Source organism: Musa acuminata, chromosome BXJ1-3 (assembly GCF_036884655.1).
Source record: "Musa acuminata AAA Group cultivar baxijiao chromosome BXJ1-3, Cavendish_Baxijiao_AAA, whole genome shotgun sequence".
NCBI lineage: Eukaryota > Viridiplantae > Streptophyta > Magnoliopsida > Zingiberales > Musaceae > Musa > Musa acuminata.
This window is the reverse complement of record NC_088329.1, coordinates 40074300-40089912: the sequence shown is the minus strand read 5'-3', so window position 1 is coordinate 40089912 and position 15613 is coordinate 40074300. Positions and strand designations below refer to the sequence as shown.

Genomic DNA, 15613 nt, shown 5'->3' with positions numbered 1-15613 from the left:
TATCACAATCCGATCAAATAGGATAACATGAATACAAATATGTTGATTCCAGTCAATGTATCATTGTGCTTATACTTGAGGATGTGACTTCCATGAACAAGAAGGTCATACAGCATCTCTGTGAATCTCACAAGTGATCTCAATCAAGTACTTAATATTTTGTTTCGTGGAGTGAGAACTCAAAAGTCTTCGCTACTGTGTTTTTTTTGGGGGCATTGCCAATCTGTCAGGAATCATTCCTACCTCCATCCGTGTGTATAAGTTCTACATGCTTTCCCATCTTCCACACATCAATACATTCTCTCTCTCTCTCTCTCTCTCTCTGCGGAGCCATGCTGAGGGCTCTAATGGCTGTTGCCATAATGGCAGCAATGGCTGGCTTTGCAAGGGGGAGTAACTATGTTGTAGGAGCTCCAACAGGTGGATGGGATCTACGCACTAACTACACTCTTTGGGCTTCAACCAAGACATTCCACCCTGGTGATACATTGAGTAAGTCCTCTTCTGTTTCCCTTTCTCTTCATCTTTTCTTGTTCTCCATCTCCTCTTCTTTGTAAGGTGTCAGTTCATCATGCGTTACATTCATTATATTCATATATATATATGAAGAAAGATATCACGTATAAGTAAATGCAGTACGTGCATTGCAACTGCAATAACTTCGCCAGTGCTCTTCTTCTTGGCATGCAGCCTTCCTGTATGGATCGAGCCACGACGTGTTGGAGGTGACGAGCGTCGCCTACGGCTCGTGCGGGACGCCAAGCAATCCGATATCGTCGGACAAAAGCGGGAACACCACCGTCGCGCTGAAGGCCGCAGGGACGCGGTACTTCATCTGCGGGACGGCGGGGCACTGCAGGAGTGGGATGAAGATGGCCGTCCGCGTAGCTTCGTCGGGCTCGCCGCCGCCCTCCCCGCTACCGGACTTCCCGCCCGACGGACCCGCCGATCCGCCGTCGCTGCCGTTTCCGCCCTTGTCTCTTTCGCCGCCGGCTCCGATGGGAGCGGCGGGCGGGGCCTGCGTGCATGCCAAGGTTGCTGCAGATCTCGGGATCGGGATCTCGATGATGATGGCGATGGTGGCGGTGGCGGCGGCGCTTTGAGCTCTGTGGAGAAAGATGGAGAGAGAGAAATAGACGCCATTCTACTGGTTTTGGATTCATTTGATTGCTTTCTACATTTGTTCTGATCTCGGGATGAAACGTATTCACAGATTACAGCTTGGCTTCTCTTTTCTTTGAATTGGAATCAGACTTGTAGAGTTAGCTTTCTTCCCATGAGTTGACCAACTCTTTAAGTCAACTCAAAGCTTAGTGTCAGTATATTACTACAAGCATGATAACACCTCGTGGATTGAAATCAAAATATGCTCATCACATGGATATGAATTGCCCAACTCATATCCTCGATGTAGGGTTGCATGTTCATGGCACGTTCTTCGCATATATATATGTTGACGCATCAAAACAAGCGCACATCATTGCATGATAAGCTTCGTACTCTTCTAATATTTATTTGATAGAAAAATCAAGAGTAATCTAAAGAGTTATTTGTCATTATTTTTTGTCAAAAATAATGAAAAGATCAAATAGCATTCATTAAAGTGAAGAACATGATTCACTGTAATGACTTCAAAGTAGACAATGAAAAAAGAACTCGGTAGTTTGACTTATGTAGATGCATACAAAACAATCACAGATCAAACAAAAACATCAGCAGCTTAAGTATAATCCCAAAATGCATCAAGGAAGTTTCTCAATCTTTTTTCCACATTAGAATGGGGAATCAAGACAAGATATAGGTAGCACATCAATGACAAATAGAATTGTGTTCTGGCAAAAAAAAGTCTCCAAATCAGATAAGCCTCCACATCAATGATTCAACATGAAACCAAATATAACTCATATAGCATCAGCTACAATAAGCCACTCAGCTTGATCTCCCGGTTGCTTAAGCAACAGGTGAACATTTATCTGCATCCTGTGATGTATCGACATCAGAAGGCGGCATATATTGCCACATCGGGAACCCAGGGAAGCCGATGATCGGGACCATGAGCTTGTGTCCGGCAGCTTGCCCTTGGGCTCCATAAGGGGTTGGTACTAAAGGTGGCTGAGGCACATAGCTTGATCTGGCATTCAAGAGCTTTACTTGCTGCTCCAGACTCCCCCTCTCGGCCTTTAGCTTCTGCTTCTCATCACGAAGCTCATTCTTCTCAGCCTGCAGAGCAGCACACTCCCATTAATGAGATGGCAACGAAGGAATTAACTAGAAGATGTAACCTTTTGTTCTAAGAAAACACATTTTAGAAAGAATATTTCAACTGGAGAAAATTGTGACAGGTAATTTCATGCAAGACTCCTTTTTTTATTAAGATTTTGTAGTGAATCCACTAATATGTTAATCTTAAGAAGACCATACCATGTTACATGTTGGAAGTCAGAAACTAACTTCTTTTCTTCTATTTTTCATTACCATCGAAACCGCGTATGTTATTAAAAACAGCTATGGCCTTTCTTCTTTCTTGAGCGTTTTATTCTTTCTTGTCCACATTGGTGGGAACTTCATACACTAGATCCCATTCGTAAATATCAACAGCATATCATCCAAAGAATTTGGATATACACTCATCTCAACCTTGTTGAAATTAAGGAATTTAAGTGAAAAGAAAAGAAAGAGGCAACTAACAAACTATAGTTGAATACTAATTAGATTTCACAATCTACAGGTACAGATATCTTAGTATTGACAGCACACACAAGCATAGAGCTAAGTGTAAAATGAAAGAAAGACATACCTTCAATTCTTTTATTTTCTCCTGGAGACTTTCATTTGATTCTTTTAGCTTCTGTGCTTCATTGCGCAGTTGAGTCACCAAACGAGCAGCATCACTTAAAATAGCTGCCTTGTCCATCTTTGGTGGGTTCCCAGGATCAAGAAGAGAGTTCAGTTCCAAGAACCTTTCATTGCAAAAGATTGAAACTATGAAGGAGGATAAAACATAATATAAGTACTAAGCATGTACAAATAAGGAAAATTTACCTATCATTTAACCTTTCCCTTCTCATCTTCTCCCTACAGGCTTTGGAGGCTGGATTACTGCAGGATTCTGATCTGGAACTGCAACCCATGAATGATTCAAACTTACAAAAGTGACACACAATTCTGTATATAAAGTAATACTATAAGGATCCTAAATCTTGATCTTTAAGCACAAGGACTCAAACCGCTTTGCAGAGCCTGGTTCTTTCAGACCATCAGAATTTACAAAGGAGCTATCAATTTCCACACTGGCAAAAGAAAGATTCATGTAAGAAGCTGTGAAAAAAAAAGAAGATAACATAAAGAAGAAGATACAACATAATTAAAAGAAAAATATATCTAACGAAGCTAGGTGAAACAATGAAAATCAGTACAAATGCAAATTTCAGTCCGAGATAATAGCTGGTACATATTAACACACATCATAGGCATGTAATAGCAAACGCAAATGTTGGTCATATGGGTTTTAGCATAAAGAATGAGAAGGTTATCATATTGCAAAACTTTTAAATGTCCTAAATAATGTTTGGATCAAATTAAATGATTTAGAAGAAGTGACCAAATTAATCTTCAGTCATAAAATCAAAGCCATGATTAAATGATTTAGCAGATTTTTGCCCTTGATCAATGCATTAATAAAAAGTATGAACCTAAGGAATCATCATATAAATCACTGATAAAAGAACCACACCAACGAGTCAGTTATCCTAATAAAAAGCAAATAATATCCAAACATCAAAAAAGAATCATCATGCCTGAATGCTGAATCAGATGCTAGATGGATTGGCCTTTAAGATTAAAGAATTCATTTATTGCATAATGGATGTAGGATCACATTACAGGGACCAGGAAAAGCGGAAAAAGGTCACAAAAATATGGAAGAGATGAGCTGTTCATATGGTGTGGGAAAATCAGAGATTTTGATGGTTCTTTCTCAACATCAGAGAGGTTTTCTTTTTCTTGAATACAACAATGGAAATTTTGACATTAGTTTCATCCCAAAATATTGGTCATCCTCCCCATTCACTCATCGTGATATAAATGTATTTAGACAGTTGTCTAAATGCATTTTGCACCCAATTGAAGCCACAAGGATCTCCATGCCAAGAATGTAGTTAATCGCAACAAATATGAAAAAGAAAAGATATCAAAACAAGAAGTCAAAATATTAAAGAAAAAAGAGTTCTCCAACAATATTTCAGTAGGGATACGCAAACATAAAAGGTGTTTCAAATAACCACTAGAAGACCACTTGATAAACTTAACCTTAGAACATGAACTGATTATTTCCAATATGTCACCTACTGCCATATCTTGAACTTTAGATAACTATGTCTGAATAAAACCAAAAAAGTGGTACAGTTTAGTCTGGGATGAAAGCTGAAGGGAAAAGAAAAAATTTTGACCTTTTGTTTATTTAAGAAAATTAACATTACTACGAGGCAAGATAGACCATTTTGTCCACACTTTAGCCGATGCATCAACATAACTCATTGTAGATAATTCTGCAAGAATATTTGCCCCAAGGAATAAGATAACCATCCAATTGAAAACTTCCTTCTTGAAGGCTATGCTATGTCACCATAAACTCATATAAAGATTTCACATAGTTAAGCTTGTCGCTCTCCAGCACTTAGTCGCTTTCTATTAATCAGAAACAGAGATACGAGTAAGCTTTGGCATAGGTCAGAGCTTCAAAAGATTAAAAGTATACCTTATTTCTTTTGTTGCAAGTGATGTAAACTAAGTTTTTCAATAACATTCCAATGCTGAGAAATGACATACTATACAGATTGCAGATCCCTAAAAGGGTTTTGATATTTCAAGATTCATGAATGGAGCACCCAATTGAAGCCTCAAGGAACTCCATGCCAAGAACATCGTTAACTGCTACAAATATGACTAAGAAAAGAGATCAAAGCAGGATGTCAAAATAATTAAGAAGAAGAAATTCACCAACAATGCCTCAGTAAGGATATGCAAAGATAAATGTGTTTCAAACAACCAATGGAAGCCCACTCGGCAAACTTAACCTTAGAACATGAACTGCTTCTTTCCAATATGTCTCCTGGTAACAGATCTTGAGCTTTAGATAATTATGTACCAACAGAAACGAAAAATCTTGGTACAATTTAGTCTGAGATGAAAGGTGAAACAAAAAATAAACAAATTTGACCATTTGTTATTTAAGATTATTAACAATATTATTATATTTTCAGTTTTGCAAAAAATATTTGCCCCAAGGAATAAGATTGCCATCCAATTAAAGGCTTTGTTTTTGATAATTAAGCTATGTTACCATAGAATCATATAAAGTTCTCACATAGTTAAGCTTGACACTCTCCAGCACCTAGCCACTGTCTATTAAACAGAAAATGGAATCCAAGCCAGGTTTGGCATGGATCACAGCTTCAAAAGATTGAGAGTATATCTTTGCTCGATGTCACCAGATACTGAGCCTTAACCATGTGGGTTGGATTCCAATTGGATCAACAATTAAAGATGTAAAACCAAAACTCATCTCTGTTTGATTAAATGCCATGTTTATTCTTTTCTCCAGATGAATATATAATTATTCTGACTAAATATGTGCTTTGGAGTTCCAATATGAGTTTTCGTGCAAGGACTTTCCGTTCATACAAAAATTTTATTTTCATCATCAGAGGGAAGTTATCAGTTGGATTGAAATTACATTTGAGACATTTAATCATGTCCAAAACTCCTCTTCAGTGTGCTATATACTAGGACAATCATATTCGTTCAGACATACCATGGTCACTCCCTTGATCCTAGTTAGGAACATAAAATGGAGGAAAAGAATTATAGTGAGAAAAATCACAGCACATAATCACAAATAGGAAATATTTTCTCTAACCATACTAACATAAATTTGGAACTCATGAAAAGCACCAAGAAAGAATTTTCAATGGATAAATTACCTCATCCTACACCATTAAAGATCAAATATTATGGTCAGTCTACTACACCTTACATAATAACAAGTACACTGCAAATTGATATCATTACTACCAAAACACATCTTGCTTAGCACCAGCATATTTAGATGACAAGGACAAACAAAAAGGTTCTAGAACAGCGTATTATCCTAGACCACAGTAAGAAACCTAGGTTATAACCAGTACCATACCAACAAATTTGTTTGCAATCAAGTAAAAACACAGTGAAAGATCGATCTGAATGATGAAGCAGCTCAGACCATGCATGATCGTTTGGTAAATTGATTAGTCTTCTTTCAGACCACAATAAATTCTAGCAAGCAACTACAAATGATTTCCCCACAAAACCTAAATGGTTCTCATAATACATATGTCCAAATTATTCACAATAAGCACGAGTGAGTCTATAATCCGAAAACATGCAACTGACAGAGACAAACTACTATAAAGGATCAAGAATGACCATTCGAAGTAGAGTCAGGACGCCTCAGCAGCAGCATCAAGCACAAAATTAAAGAAATCCCCATTCGACCAAACAAGAAAAAGAAATTTCAGATTTTTCGAAGCTAAAAAGGAGGGGACCCAACACGCGAAGAGATCGAGCAACGGGTGGACAAAAAGAATCCCTAGAATCCGCTTCAAATTACCTGACACTGGAGGCTGGGTCGAAGCCCTGAGGGTTCCAACCGAAATCGGCCCCGGCATCGGGGATGTCATCGATCAAGGAGCAATCCAAGAACCAGTTAGGGTTTTCGGTGGAGCCCATTCTCCAAACCGTCGCCGGCAACCTAAACTTCTCCGGCCGGGAGCCGTGGGAGAATTTCGATATCGATCCGCCGTCGGGCCAATTATTCGCGGCCCCTTTACTTCGTCGTCGTCTTGTGGTCGGAGAAGAACGTAAAAACCAGACTGTTTTCTTTATTTAGGGCTCGTTTAGAGCGAGGATTGGGTGGGGGAATTACGTGGCCGACGGAGTTGCGCGGAACCCTATCCAATAGGATTTCTGGGCCCACCGCCCACCACATGCCTTGGAATAATCAACCAAATGGAATCGACTTTTTTTTCGTGGTGGAAAATAAATATTACCAAATGAGATAATAATTGTAGATTGTGCAGAAAAATATTTTTTTTTAATTTTTCGGGATGATACAGCTTTTTAAAATTTTTAAATCATTATATCCTATTTTTAATATTCTAAAATACTTATTAAAAATGTTGCCATTTTTTCCTAAATCTATTTTTTTTTCCCATTAACTTTAATAGTATTTTGTGGATTGGTTTTTATCCACAAAACATTGTATAGTATTCTAAAAACACTATATAATATTTTTTTAAAATATAATGCAATAATTTATTTTTAATAATGTTTTTTATGTCACAGTATTTTTGAAACAAAAATATTATATAGAATTTAAAATATATATATACAGCTTTTTTTGGATTTGGACAGAAAATTTTATATAATAACAGGAAAATCTTTTGGATTTGGACCCAAAAAAAAATACTACTAACTGCTTTTGAAAAATAATTCTAAAAAAAATCAAAAAATTGATTTGAAAATCTTTTGCCATTCACTTGCTTTATGAAAAATCTTTCTACTTTTGGGCAAAAAGATGACGTTGACAGAATGAATGACATCACGATTACAAAGAATACAGCAATAATTGCCATCTACGATTCCATCATGTAGAGTTATAAACCAAACGATCATCAAATGAGGGAACAATTGCTGACATCCTATAACAATTCTTTCTACTTTTGGGCCACATAAGATGACTTTAACAGAACAATAATAGTCAATCTTGTAGACCAAAACATGGTTGAAAACAATATCTCGAGTATTAATAGTCGTTGTTAGCAAACACACGTAGACACTCCAATCTGCGTACAACCTCAACTTCACATGCTACAAACCCAACCCACACCAGATGATCAATTGCAATCCCTTAGTGTACAGACTTACAGTGACAATGTCAGATCCGTATTGATCATTAAATAATCACGATAATGAGGGGTTATCGAAGACGATCACAGGCCTCAGCCGTAGCTCAATCGAGAATCCAAAAGAGGCCGCGACTGGGTCTGTCGTCGGGGAATGCCAATTTCGCATGAGTTAACCCTGGCGGCGAAACGAAGTGAGCAGATGGACTCCCCGGCTGAGGATGATTCCGGCGAGATATTGACGAACATTAGTGTCTTCGAGTCTCCACCAAGACAAGGCTATATTACACAGAAAGCAATTTGATAGTTAACAGGCATAAAAGATGGAAAGGTTTGTAATAAGGACATGCAAACCCGGAGGAACATTGCATACCTGCAGAAGATACGTTAGCTTGGAGTTCCTAAATGGCACATGGTCTTCTTTCTTCGCGATCGCAGCGATTACATCACTCAAGGCGGATAAACTTTTATTGATTGCCTACGTTAAAAGTGGGGAAAAGCAATTCAATGAACAGTTTCACAAATCACACACCATTGTTTAATTGGAGTAATACTACCTGTGTTTCTTTTAGGCGATCTCCGGTGGCACCACTTCTTGCTAGGCGCTCGCTTCCAGCGAGATCTATTAAGTTTAGGACACCTTGAACCTGTTGTTCTGTGCTCTGGAATGATATCACAAGAATTTATGTCGGATGGCAAAACAAATTCAACAATATTAAGATCAATCGGTTGATCACCTCATTGACACCAAATATACGCAAGGTGAAGACAAAATGACTTCTCGAGGACTGTTCGTTCATGTGTGTCCTACCCACAGATCTGGCCAAGGAATTCAATAGTCTATTAGTATGCCGGCAAATTATTTCATTGAAATAGATAAGACAAAACAGATATAGATCCATATTGATGTAAGTGAACACAAGCCAATAAGGAAGACAGATAATCCCATGCTTCCAGCATCACTCTTTTTTGATAGTTCTGATATGGTTGATAAAGTTTGATGCAGCAGTCTTTATTTTGTAGCTTAAAATACGTTTGCATTTAATTATAAACCAAAAACTAACAGCACATAGAGATTGGTTACCCTCCAATGTTCAAAGTTAGTTATCCTCAGATTTGCTAGACAATATGAGATTCACCGCTACTTCCAAAGCTAAGAAAGTTTCTTTTCATGACTGATACAAAGTACGTCGATCTAGCTACTCCGGACAAGTATATCTTGTGTGAAAAGATCAAGACTAATACGAACAGTAAATAGTTCTGTGCAGATATTCACCAAATAATATTGAAAAAAGTCTAAGCTATCGAGTCCATTAAATCACTGCTGAAAAAAAAAACTGGACAGAAAAATGACTAATGGTTACCTGCTCTGTGCAGCCTGTTGTAGGAGAAAAGACACCTCCTTGATACTGCATACATCTACGATGGTAAGGTCAGATACAATTGTATTTCCACCAGAATCATGTTTGATTGAATATTGTTTGTTAACAGCAGCATTTGCCTCTAGGCTGCTTGGCCGACCTGGTGATAACAAGTCACGAATTGCCTCATTGTAAATCTCCAGCATGGAAGCCTGCAAAAATGGATGGGGAATAAGCAAACCGAATGTTATATGATCAGGCAAACTATTAAGAACAGAAGTTTACCTGCATTTTGTACTTCCAACCTTGACATTGTAATGATTGGCTAGTTTCAAACACCTGCTCCAAAGAACGGGGTATAAGCCCTTTCTGTTCTCGAATTTCTGGGTTTCCCATCATAGTGAATGTTTTACCAGAACCAGTTTGCCCATAAGCAAAAATGCAAACCTGCCATTTGTGATAGTAAGTATTTTTAGATAAACGATCAACCCAAAAAAATGGCAAGATCTAATAATACCTGTCCCAAACATACAATAAACTCACAAGAGTTAGGTGATTTAATTCTTACAAGAATTAGCTAGCCAAATAATTGAAACAGAATACAAAGAAAGTTTAGTTAAACAGTATGTCAACAGACAATTAATAGAGAGCAAAAGATTACTCTTGACAACACTGAATTGGGGGTGATGGAGCAAGAAAAGGTGTCATTTTCAGTTATGAACATAAAAAAAAACAAGATCAAATGATTCGTTAAACCACCTTGTACCCATCGAGTGCACTCTGCACCAGCTGTGAGATTTCAAAAAACACATCTTCTTGTGAAGCTTCATGATTGAATACTTTATCAAAAGTGAAAGAGTATTTCTGAGCTGCTAACAAGATAATTGACATGGTCAGTGTCTCATGACACTTGAAATAGCTATAATACAACAGGCATAATCTAAATATAGTATCTTAAAAGACTGATACAGAAACATATCCATACTACTATGCATCAAGTCGATGCCCCGGCCTGCAGTTTCCATTGAGGTTGGATAAGAAACCACGGCTCCATCTGTGCCACTAGAATCATTGTCAGGTAAAACTGGGCGAACTCTACAGAAGACTCGAATATTTCCCTTAAGTTCCTGCAACAGCATATAGTCTTAGCATCCAAAACACTTAGCAAATTCGATATAAGAAAACTAAAAGTACCAGTATAGTATTATGCAGTTTTTTTCGCAATTTCTCGGCTTCCAGAATTTGAAACTCAGCTTCCACAAGACGATTTTGCAAGTCATTTACAGTTTTCTTTTGTTCTTCATATTCAGACATTGTTTCAGTGGCTGTCATATCAGCTTGCTACAAAAAAATAATTAAAAAAAAAGTCAAGACTGGATATTTGCAGCATTACAGAGTGAAGAGAAACAAATTTTGTGTAGAAAAGAACTACTCCTTTTTTCAAACAGAAATGCACTAAAACAATGTCAAAGAAAGGCATAAGCCAGATGACTGAATGAGAGACTACTACCAACCTTCAATTTCTCATTTGAAGCAGCAAGCTGGTGCTGCAATAGCCGTATTTGATCCCTTTGGGAAGCACAGGTCTCCTACATATCATTATGAACAAAATAAGTGTTGTACACGAGTAACAAAAGATTTATTATGGCTAAGGTGCAAACAAACCTCTAGTGCAATTGTTTTTGTAGTTATCATATCCAAATCTTTCGAGGACTTCCCAGTAATTTCTTTAAACTTAGCAACTTCTTGAGTCAAACTCTGGACTTGTTCTAGTGAATGTTCACGATCATCCCTTACTTGCTGCAATTCACTTCTCAGGCAACTTATTTCTTTTATTAAATCCTCTTTCTGTTTAACTGCCACTTGTTGAGAAGACTGGCACAACAACCAAGTAACTGTGTCATGTAAGGAGAGATGGCACTAAGAGAAAAATATGCAAAATACTCAAGCTTGTCAAATAAGTTGGGTGAAAAAAATCTATGTAATCAAGTTTCTAAATTCTAATTAATACTATTTTCTCACGAGAAACACCCTAGACCCAAGAACAGCTGGATGTTTATCCAGCAAAATTGATAAATTACAACCAAGGCAGATCAAACCCATAGTGTCCCACAGGCCAGTGTCTCTACCAAACAGGTGGCATTGTGTATCTCAATTTCAAGTATTTAAGACATCTAGTGTGCGTTCACCTCATGGAATTAAGGAAAAAAAATGTTAGCATAGCACTCTAGTAAGCCTCTCTAAGATGTAGCAAAGATCATATTAGGATCCTGCCACTAATGAAAATTTAATGTTAAAAATGATGAGTTTGATATGTGGGAAAGACATTAAGTTACAATAGATCATTCAAATTGAAGAAATTGGAATCGATTAATTTTATAATAAAGCACAAGTATTGCGGTGATACCCCAGTTTAGTCTCAGATCAGATATGAGAGACTGATTCATTTGTTTATAGGATTAGTGTGGGTCTACAATAATTAATTTGGACTTAAACATTTAAGTCATGTGGTTCTTGCTTATCAAGTTTAGATATCAGTTATCCAATCATCATGGATCATGACAAGTGATATCAATAATAGACTATTGAGCATGGTGAGAGGTATTAGTGAGAAAGGCATACATGTGGATATGACATGATATATCACAGCATGAAGTGCACCAGACTAGTGTTTGATTCAGACCAAGACATCGGGTCTTAATTGGAGAAATATAACACCTCGATTTAGATAATACTCGATGACACTAGACCTATCAAGCCATTTAAACTTATAAGCCAATTAAATTAAGCATTTTGGACCACATGATCCTAGGCCTAAAAAGTTAATGAAACAGTTCTCATTAAGTTGGATCATTCATATTACATTGCATAAGAAAGCTCGATGAAATAGCAAATAAATGGGAGACAAAAACCAAAAGTAACTTTATTTTATTAAAAATTGACTAAATAAACAACATAAAAACTTGTAAACCAAAAAAACATAACTAAGATTACTTTTTTTGCTTCATTTCAGAAAAAAATAATAATAACAAAGCAACCCAACTACTAGTGAAATTAATAGGACTATATAATGCATGTCAAACGTATAAAGGCTGATACACATGAAGGCACATACTAAAAAACAAATAGCTACTTTCATATATTCTGTATAATCTTTGATCTTTAAGGCTGGTCCAATGCAAAGGATTTGCAATTAAAGAAAAAAGAAATAACCCCTTCTGCCATAACAACATGCCTACATGATGAGTATGTGTTGAAGTAAAACATTAAAATGAAAATTTTAATCAAATATGGTGCATCATGCTTCGCCCATAAAACGACTAGATTGAGAATTGACTTGAAAGAGAACCCATACGTATTCCAAAGGACACACACACATGCACACATGCATGCAAGCATGAGGTAGCAGCCAACAGTATGATACAACCAAGCAAACAAACACCTAAATTCATTTGAACCACAAATATAAAATTCCACATCAAATGCATGACAAAACAAGAAAACAATAATAAGACTCACCCTAGAAGAATCCAACTGACTTTTGAGTGAATTTATGTGATCCCTTAGACCAGATAAGTTTTCCATTATAGCACTCTTCTCATTCTGCAACCTTGAGATGGTCTCACCATTTTGCAAAGCATCAGCTTGAAGATTGCTGTTGTACAGCTGCAAACTGGCATTGTATTCCTGCAATCTCTTATTGTTGTCTTGGACAATTTTTAACTGGCATGGAAACAATAATTGTTAAAATGGATCTTCATGAAAAGTATTGCAGGTCCAACTTGAGTAATTAACTACCTGATCATTAAGCCGACCAGTCTCTTGGCTGACTCTTTCAAGGTCTTGAGACAGAGCTGCACGTGAACTTTCAATAGCAATTCGCGCATCCCTTTCATCCTCATAAGTTTTAATGGCAGCCTGCATTGTTTCAGAAGATCCAATCAGGCAAACGGGCAATAATCAAATATTAGGATTATACTTCCAAAAGCACCCACCAGTTTATCTGCTGCTTCCTTTTTAAATCTCTCCTGCAATGATTCACACTCTCTCTTTAACTCCTCGATTGTTGCCTCCAGCTCAGTTACTTTTGCCCTCATCTGGTTCTCTGCAGACAAGATAGTCCCAAGTCTTGAGCTGGAAACAGCGTAATCGCTCAAACATTTCAACCGAGAAGCAAATTTTTCAGTCAATCTAAAGACAAAGTCCATACATGTTTGATCCTAATGACCATAATTCTCGGTTACATCAATGATGTCAGTTCTTTTTTACCCATGTAAACAGCAAAACAAAGAAATTACCAATATCACTGTGTCTGTTCTCTTCAGCTGCCATCAAATTTCTGAGATTTTCCTGCTCAGCCAAGTACTTATCTTCAAGATCCATGTACCATCTAATGCAAACCCTAAGCTTTTTAATGTACTCCATCATCTGCTCACTTTTCCCCTGCAAATCAATGAAACACGTCCCAAACAATAAGCACAAAAGCTCCATGTAATTGAGAACATAAAATTGGTCCCCAGTGAGTCAAGACTAGGTCGTTCACCTTATAATCATTCTTGTTCTTCCCCTTCATCTTCTCACCCAGCAGCCTCTCCACATCCTCCCTCGACTCGAACTCAATCGCGGCGACGTTACCGCCGTCGGACCCTTCAGCAGGGGCGACTTGATCACGGTTCCCGACAGGATCAGGGCCGGCGTTGACGGCGGAGAGCACCTGCCGCCCGCGGTCGTTAGGGGACGCCCCCGTCTTGCCCGCCACGACCCGACGCCGCTTGTCGAGGGACGCCTCATCCACATTCTCCTTTCTCTGCAAGAACCAAAGAAGGGGAATCATTCAGGAACCCTACATCCAGGCGGGAGCCGGAGCAGAGACGACCTTGGCACGCGTGGGGCTCCGAGGGGGGAGAGGGGGCTTGCAGGGGACTCGGGACGACATGAATTAGAGAGGGGTTGAGGGTTCCAAGCCGGCCGGGAGAGTGGGGAAGGGTCGGGTTTGCTCCCTTTCTTCCTTCTCCAACTCGGTCGATGTCGAAATGGGGGGAGGGAGAGAGGGTTTGGAGAAATTTGAAATGGTTTGGGGGCGGGCTTAGCACGAAAATTTTCGTTGACAATTTTTCAATTTTACCCTTCGATCTCAAATTGCTTTTTTTCACATACGCCCTTCTAAAGAGTTTATATTATTCGTTGTTAAGCAGATGAGATGCCACAAAGCATAATGACATATTGCAAAAATATATCTTCATTTTTCTTTTTCCAAAGTATACCCTTGCAGTCATGTTATTATTATTTTATTATTATTATTATTATTATTATTATTATTATTATTATTATTATTATTATTATTATTATATTTTTATATGATTTTGTATTTTTTTGTATTTAATGTTCATATGCCAATTATCTTTCTTTTTTTTATAATCTATATATTTTGAAATAAATCAAATTTACATTAGCTAAAATTCTATCAGAAAATATGTTTTACTCTTCCAAACTAGCAACCTTATGAGCTATTTCCTAGGGATGTAATAAAACTTTAGATTCTTAACTTCCTTTGTAACACTCTTAGAACATGAAGTCAGAACTAATGTTTGGACTCTGGTATTAGTAGTAGTAGTAGTAGTAGTAGTAGTATTATGATGTTTAAATTTATATTTTATTTTCATTCTTATGTATTTCCATATAGTTTTGTATATTAATGTTCATATAAAAGCATTCTCTCTTTTTTTAATAATAAAATCATATTAGCTAATGATGATGTTAAGATCAATGACTTTTTTTAAGGGTTGGTAAATATTTTTATTAATATTAATTATATTCAAATTAGAGACATATGAAACTCAAGATTTTAGTGAATTACAGTTTGTTCTTATAAATACATATTGAATCTCAATATTTTAGTGAGAGGAAGAAGTAAGAAACTTTGGTTGTTGTTGATAATGGTCTTTGGTATTTCTAGAGAGAGTTAGGAGAAAAATTATTCAAATTTATATGAGAGGTGTACAAGAGAAGTCGTACTAGTGATAAGAATCTTGTAATTGATCTCATATATTGAATAATTTAGTTTTATGGATACATATGAAAGTTATCAAATTATGTTAAATTTTATGTTGATTTTTGGTATATTCTTTTGATAGTTGATCTTTTGATTTTCAAAATTATTTTCCCTCCCCAACAAGTGATATTCGATGATAAGATTTAATAACGATGTGACTGTTGTTCGTGTTGGTTTTATTGTAAAAAAATTTCATAGAAGAAACATGTTTACCTTATGATTGAGGAGGGTGAAAGATTTTTTTATTCAACAAGTATAAC

General features: G+C 37.0%; 3 protein-coding genes and 1 long non-coding RNA gene across 8 annotated transcripts; 1 reads left to right on the top strand and 3 right to left on the bottom strand.

Moving 5' to 3' along the window:
• The first annotated feature begins 305 nt into the window (after positions 1-305).
• Positions 306-1402, top strand: LOC135637862 (mavicyanin-like). Its single transcript, XM_065150707.1, has 2 exons — positions 306-492; positions 691-1402. The coding sequence occupies exons 1-2, from the start codon at positions 333-335 to the stop codon at positions 1101-1103; spliced, it is 573 nt and encodes a 190-aa protein (XP_065006779.1). The 5' UTR covers positions 306-332; the 3' UTR covers positions 1104-1402.
• A 336-nt stretch (positions 1403-1738) lies between these two features.
• On the bottom strand, positions 1739-6916 carry LOC103979047 (transcription factor ILR3). The gene is made up of 5 exons (XM_009395062.3): positions 6647-6916; positions 3228-3290; positions 3043-3120; positions 2798-2960; positions 1739-2220 (listed from the first exon to the last, which is right to left on the bottom strand). Exons 1-5 carry the CDS (start codon positions 6763-6765, stop codon positions 1951-1953), a joined length of 693 nt encoding a protein of 230 aa, XP_009393337.1. The 5' UTR covers positions 6766-6916; the 3' UTR covers positions 1739-1950.
• On the bottom strand, positions 4111-6640 carry LOC135629717 (uncharacterized). The gene is made up of 2 exons (XR_010493321.1): positions 4757-6640; positions 4111-4686 (listed from the first exon to the last, which is right to left on the bottom strand). It is a non-coding gene; the product is annotated as an uncharacterized LOC135629717 (long non-coding RNA).
• An 893-nt stretch (positions 6917-7809) lies between the features above and the next one.
• LOC135629705 (kinesin-like protein KIN-14N) lies at positions 7810-14353 on the bottom strand. Of its 5 annotated transcripts, none has more exons than XM_065137530.1 (17): positions 14178-14353; positions 13845-14108; positions 13600-13744; positions 13297-13406; positions 13100-13219; positions 12821-13024; positions 10967-11176; positions 10816-10890; positions 10496-10642; positions 10287-10428; positions 10061-10170; positions 9587-9748; positions 9305-9513; positions 8678-8759; positions 8498-8602; positions 8314-8418; positions 7810-8219 (listed from the first exon to the last, which is right to left on the bottom strand). In XM_065137530.1, exons 1-17 carry the CDS (start codon positions 14235-14237, stop codon positions 8037-8039), a joined length of 2433 nt encoding a protein of 810 aa, XP_064993602.1. In that variant the 5' UTR covers positions 14238-14353; the 3' UTR covers positions 7810-8036. The 5 variants fall into 5 exon arrangements, with proteins under 5 accessions (XP_064993602.1, XP_064993596.1, XP_064993607.1 ...); XM_065137524.1 differs by having other exon boundaries at positions 10061-10173; positions 14178-14341; XM_065137535.1 differs by having other exon boundaries at positions 10061-10173; positions 10290-10428; positions 14178-14341.
• Positions 14354-15613: the final 1260 nt, after the last annotated feature.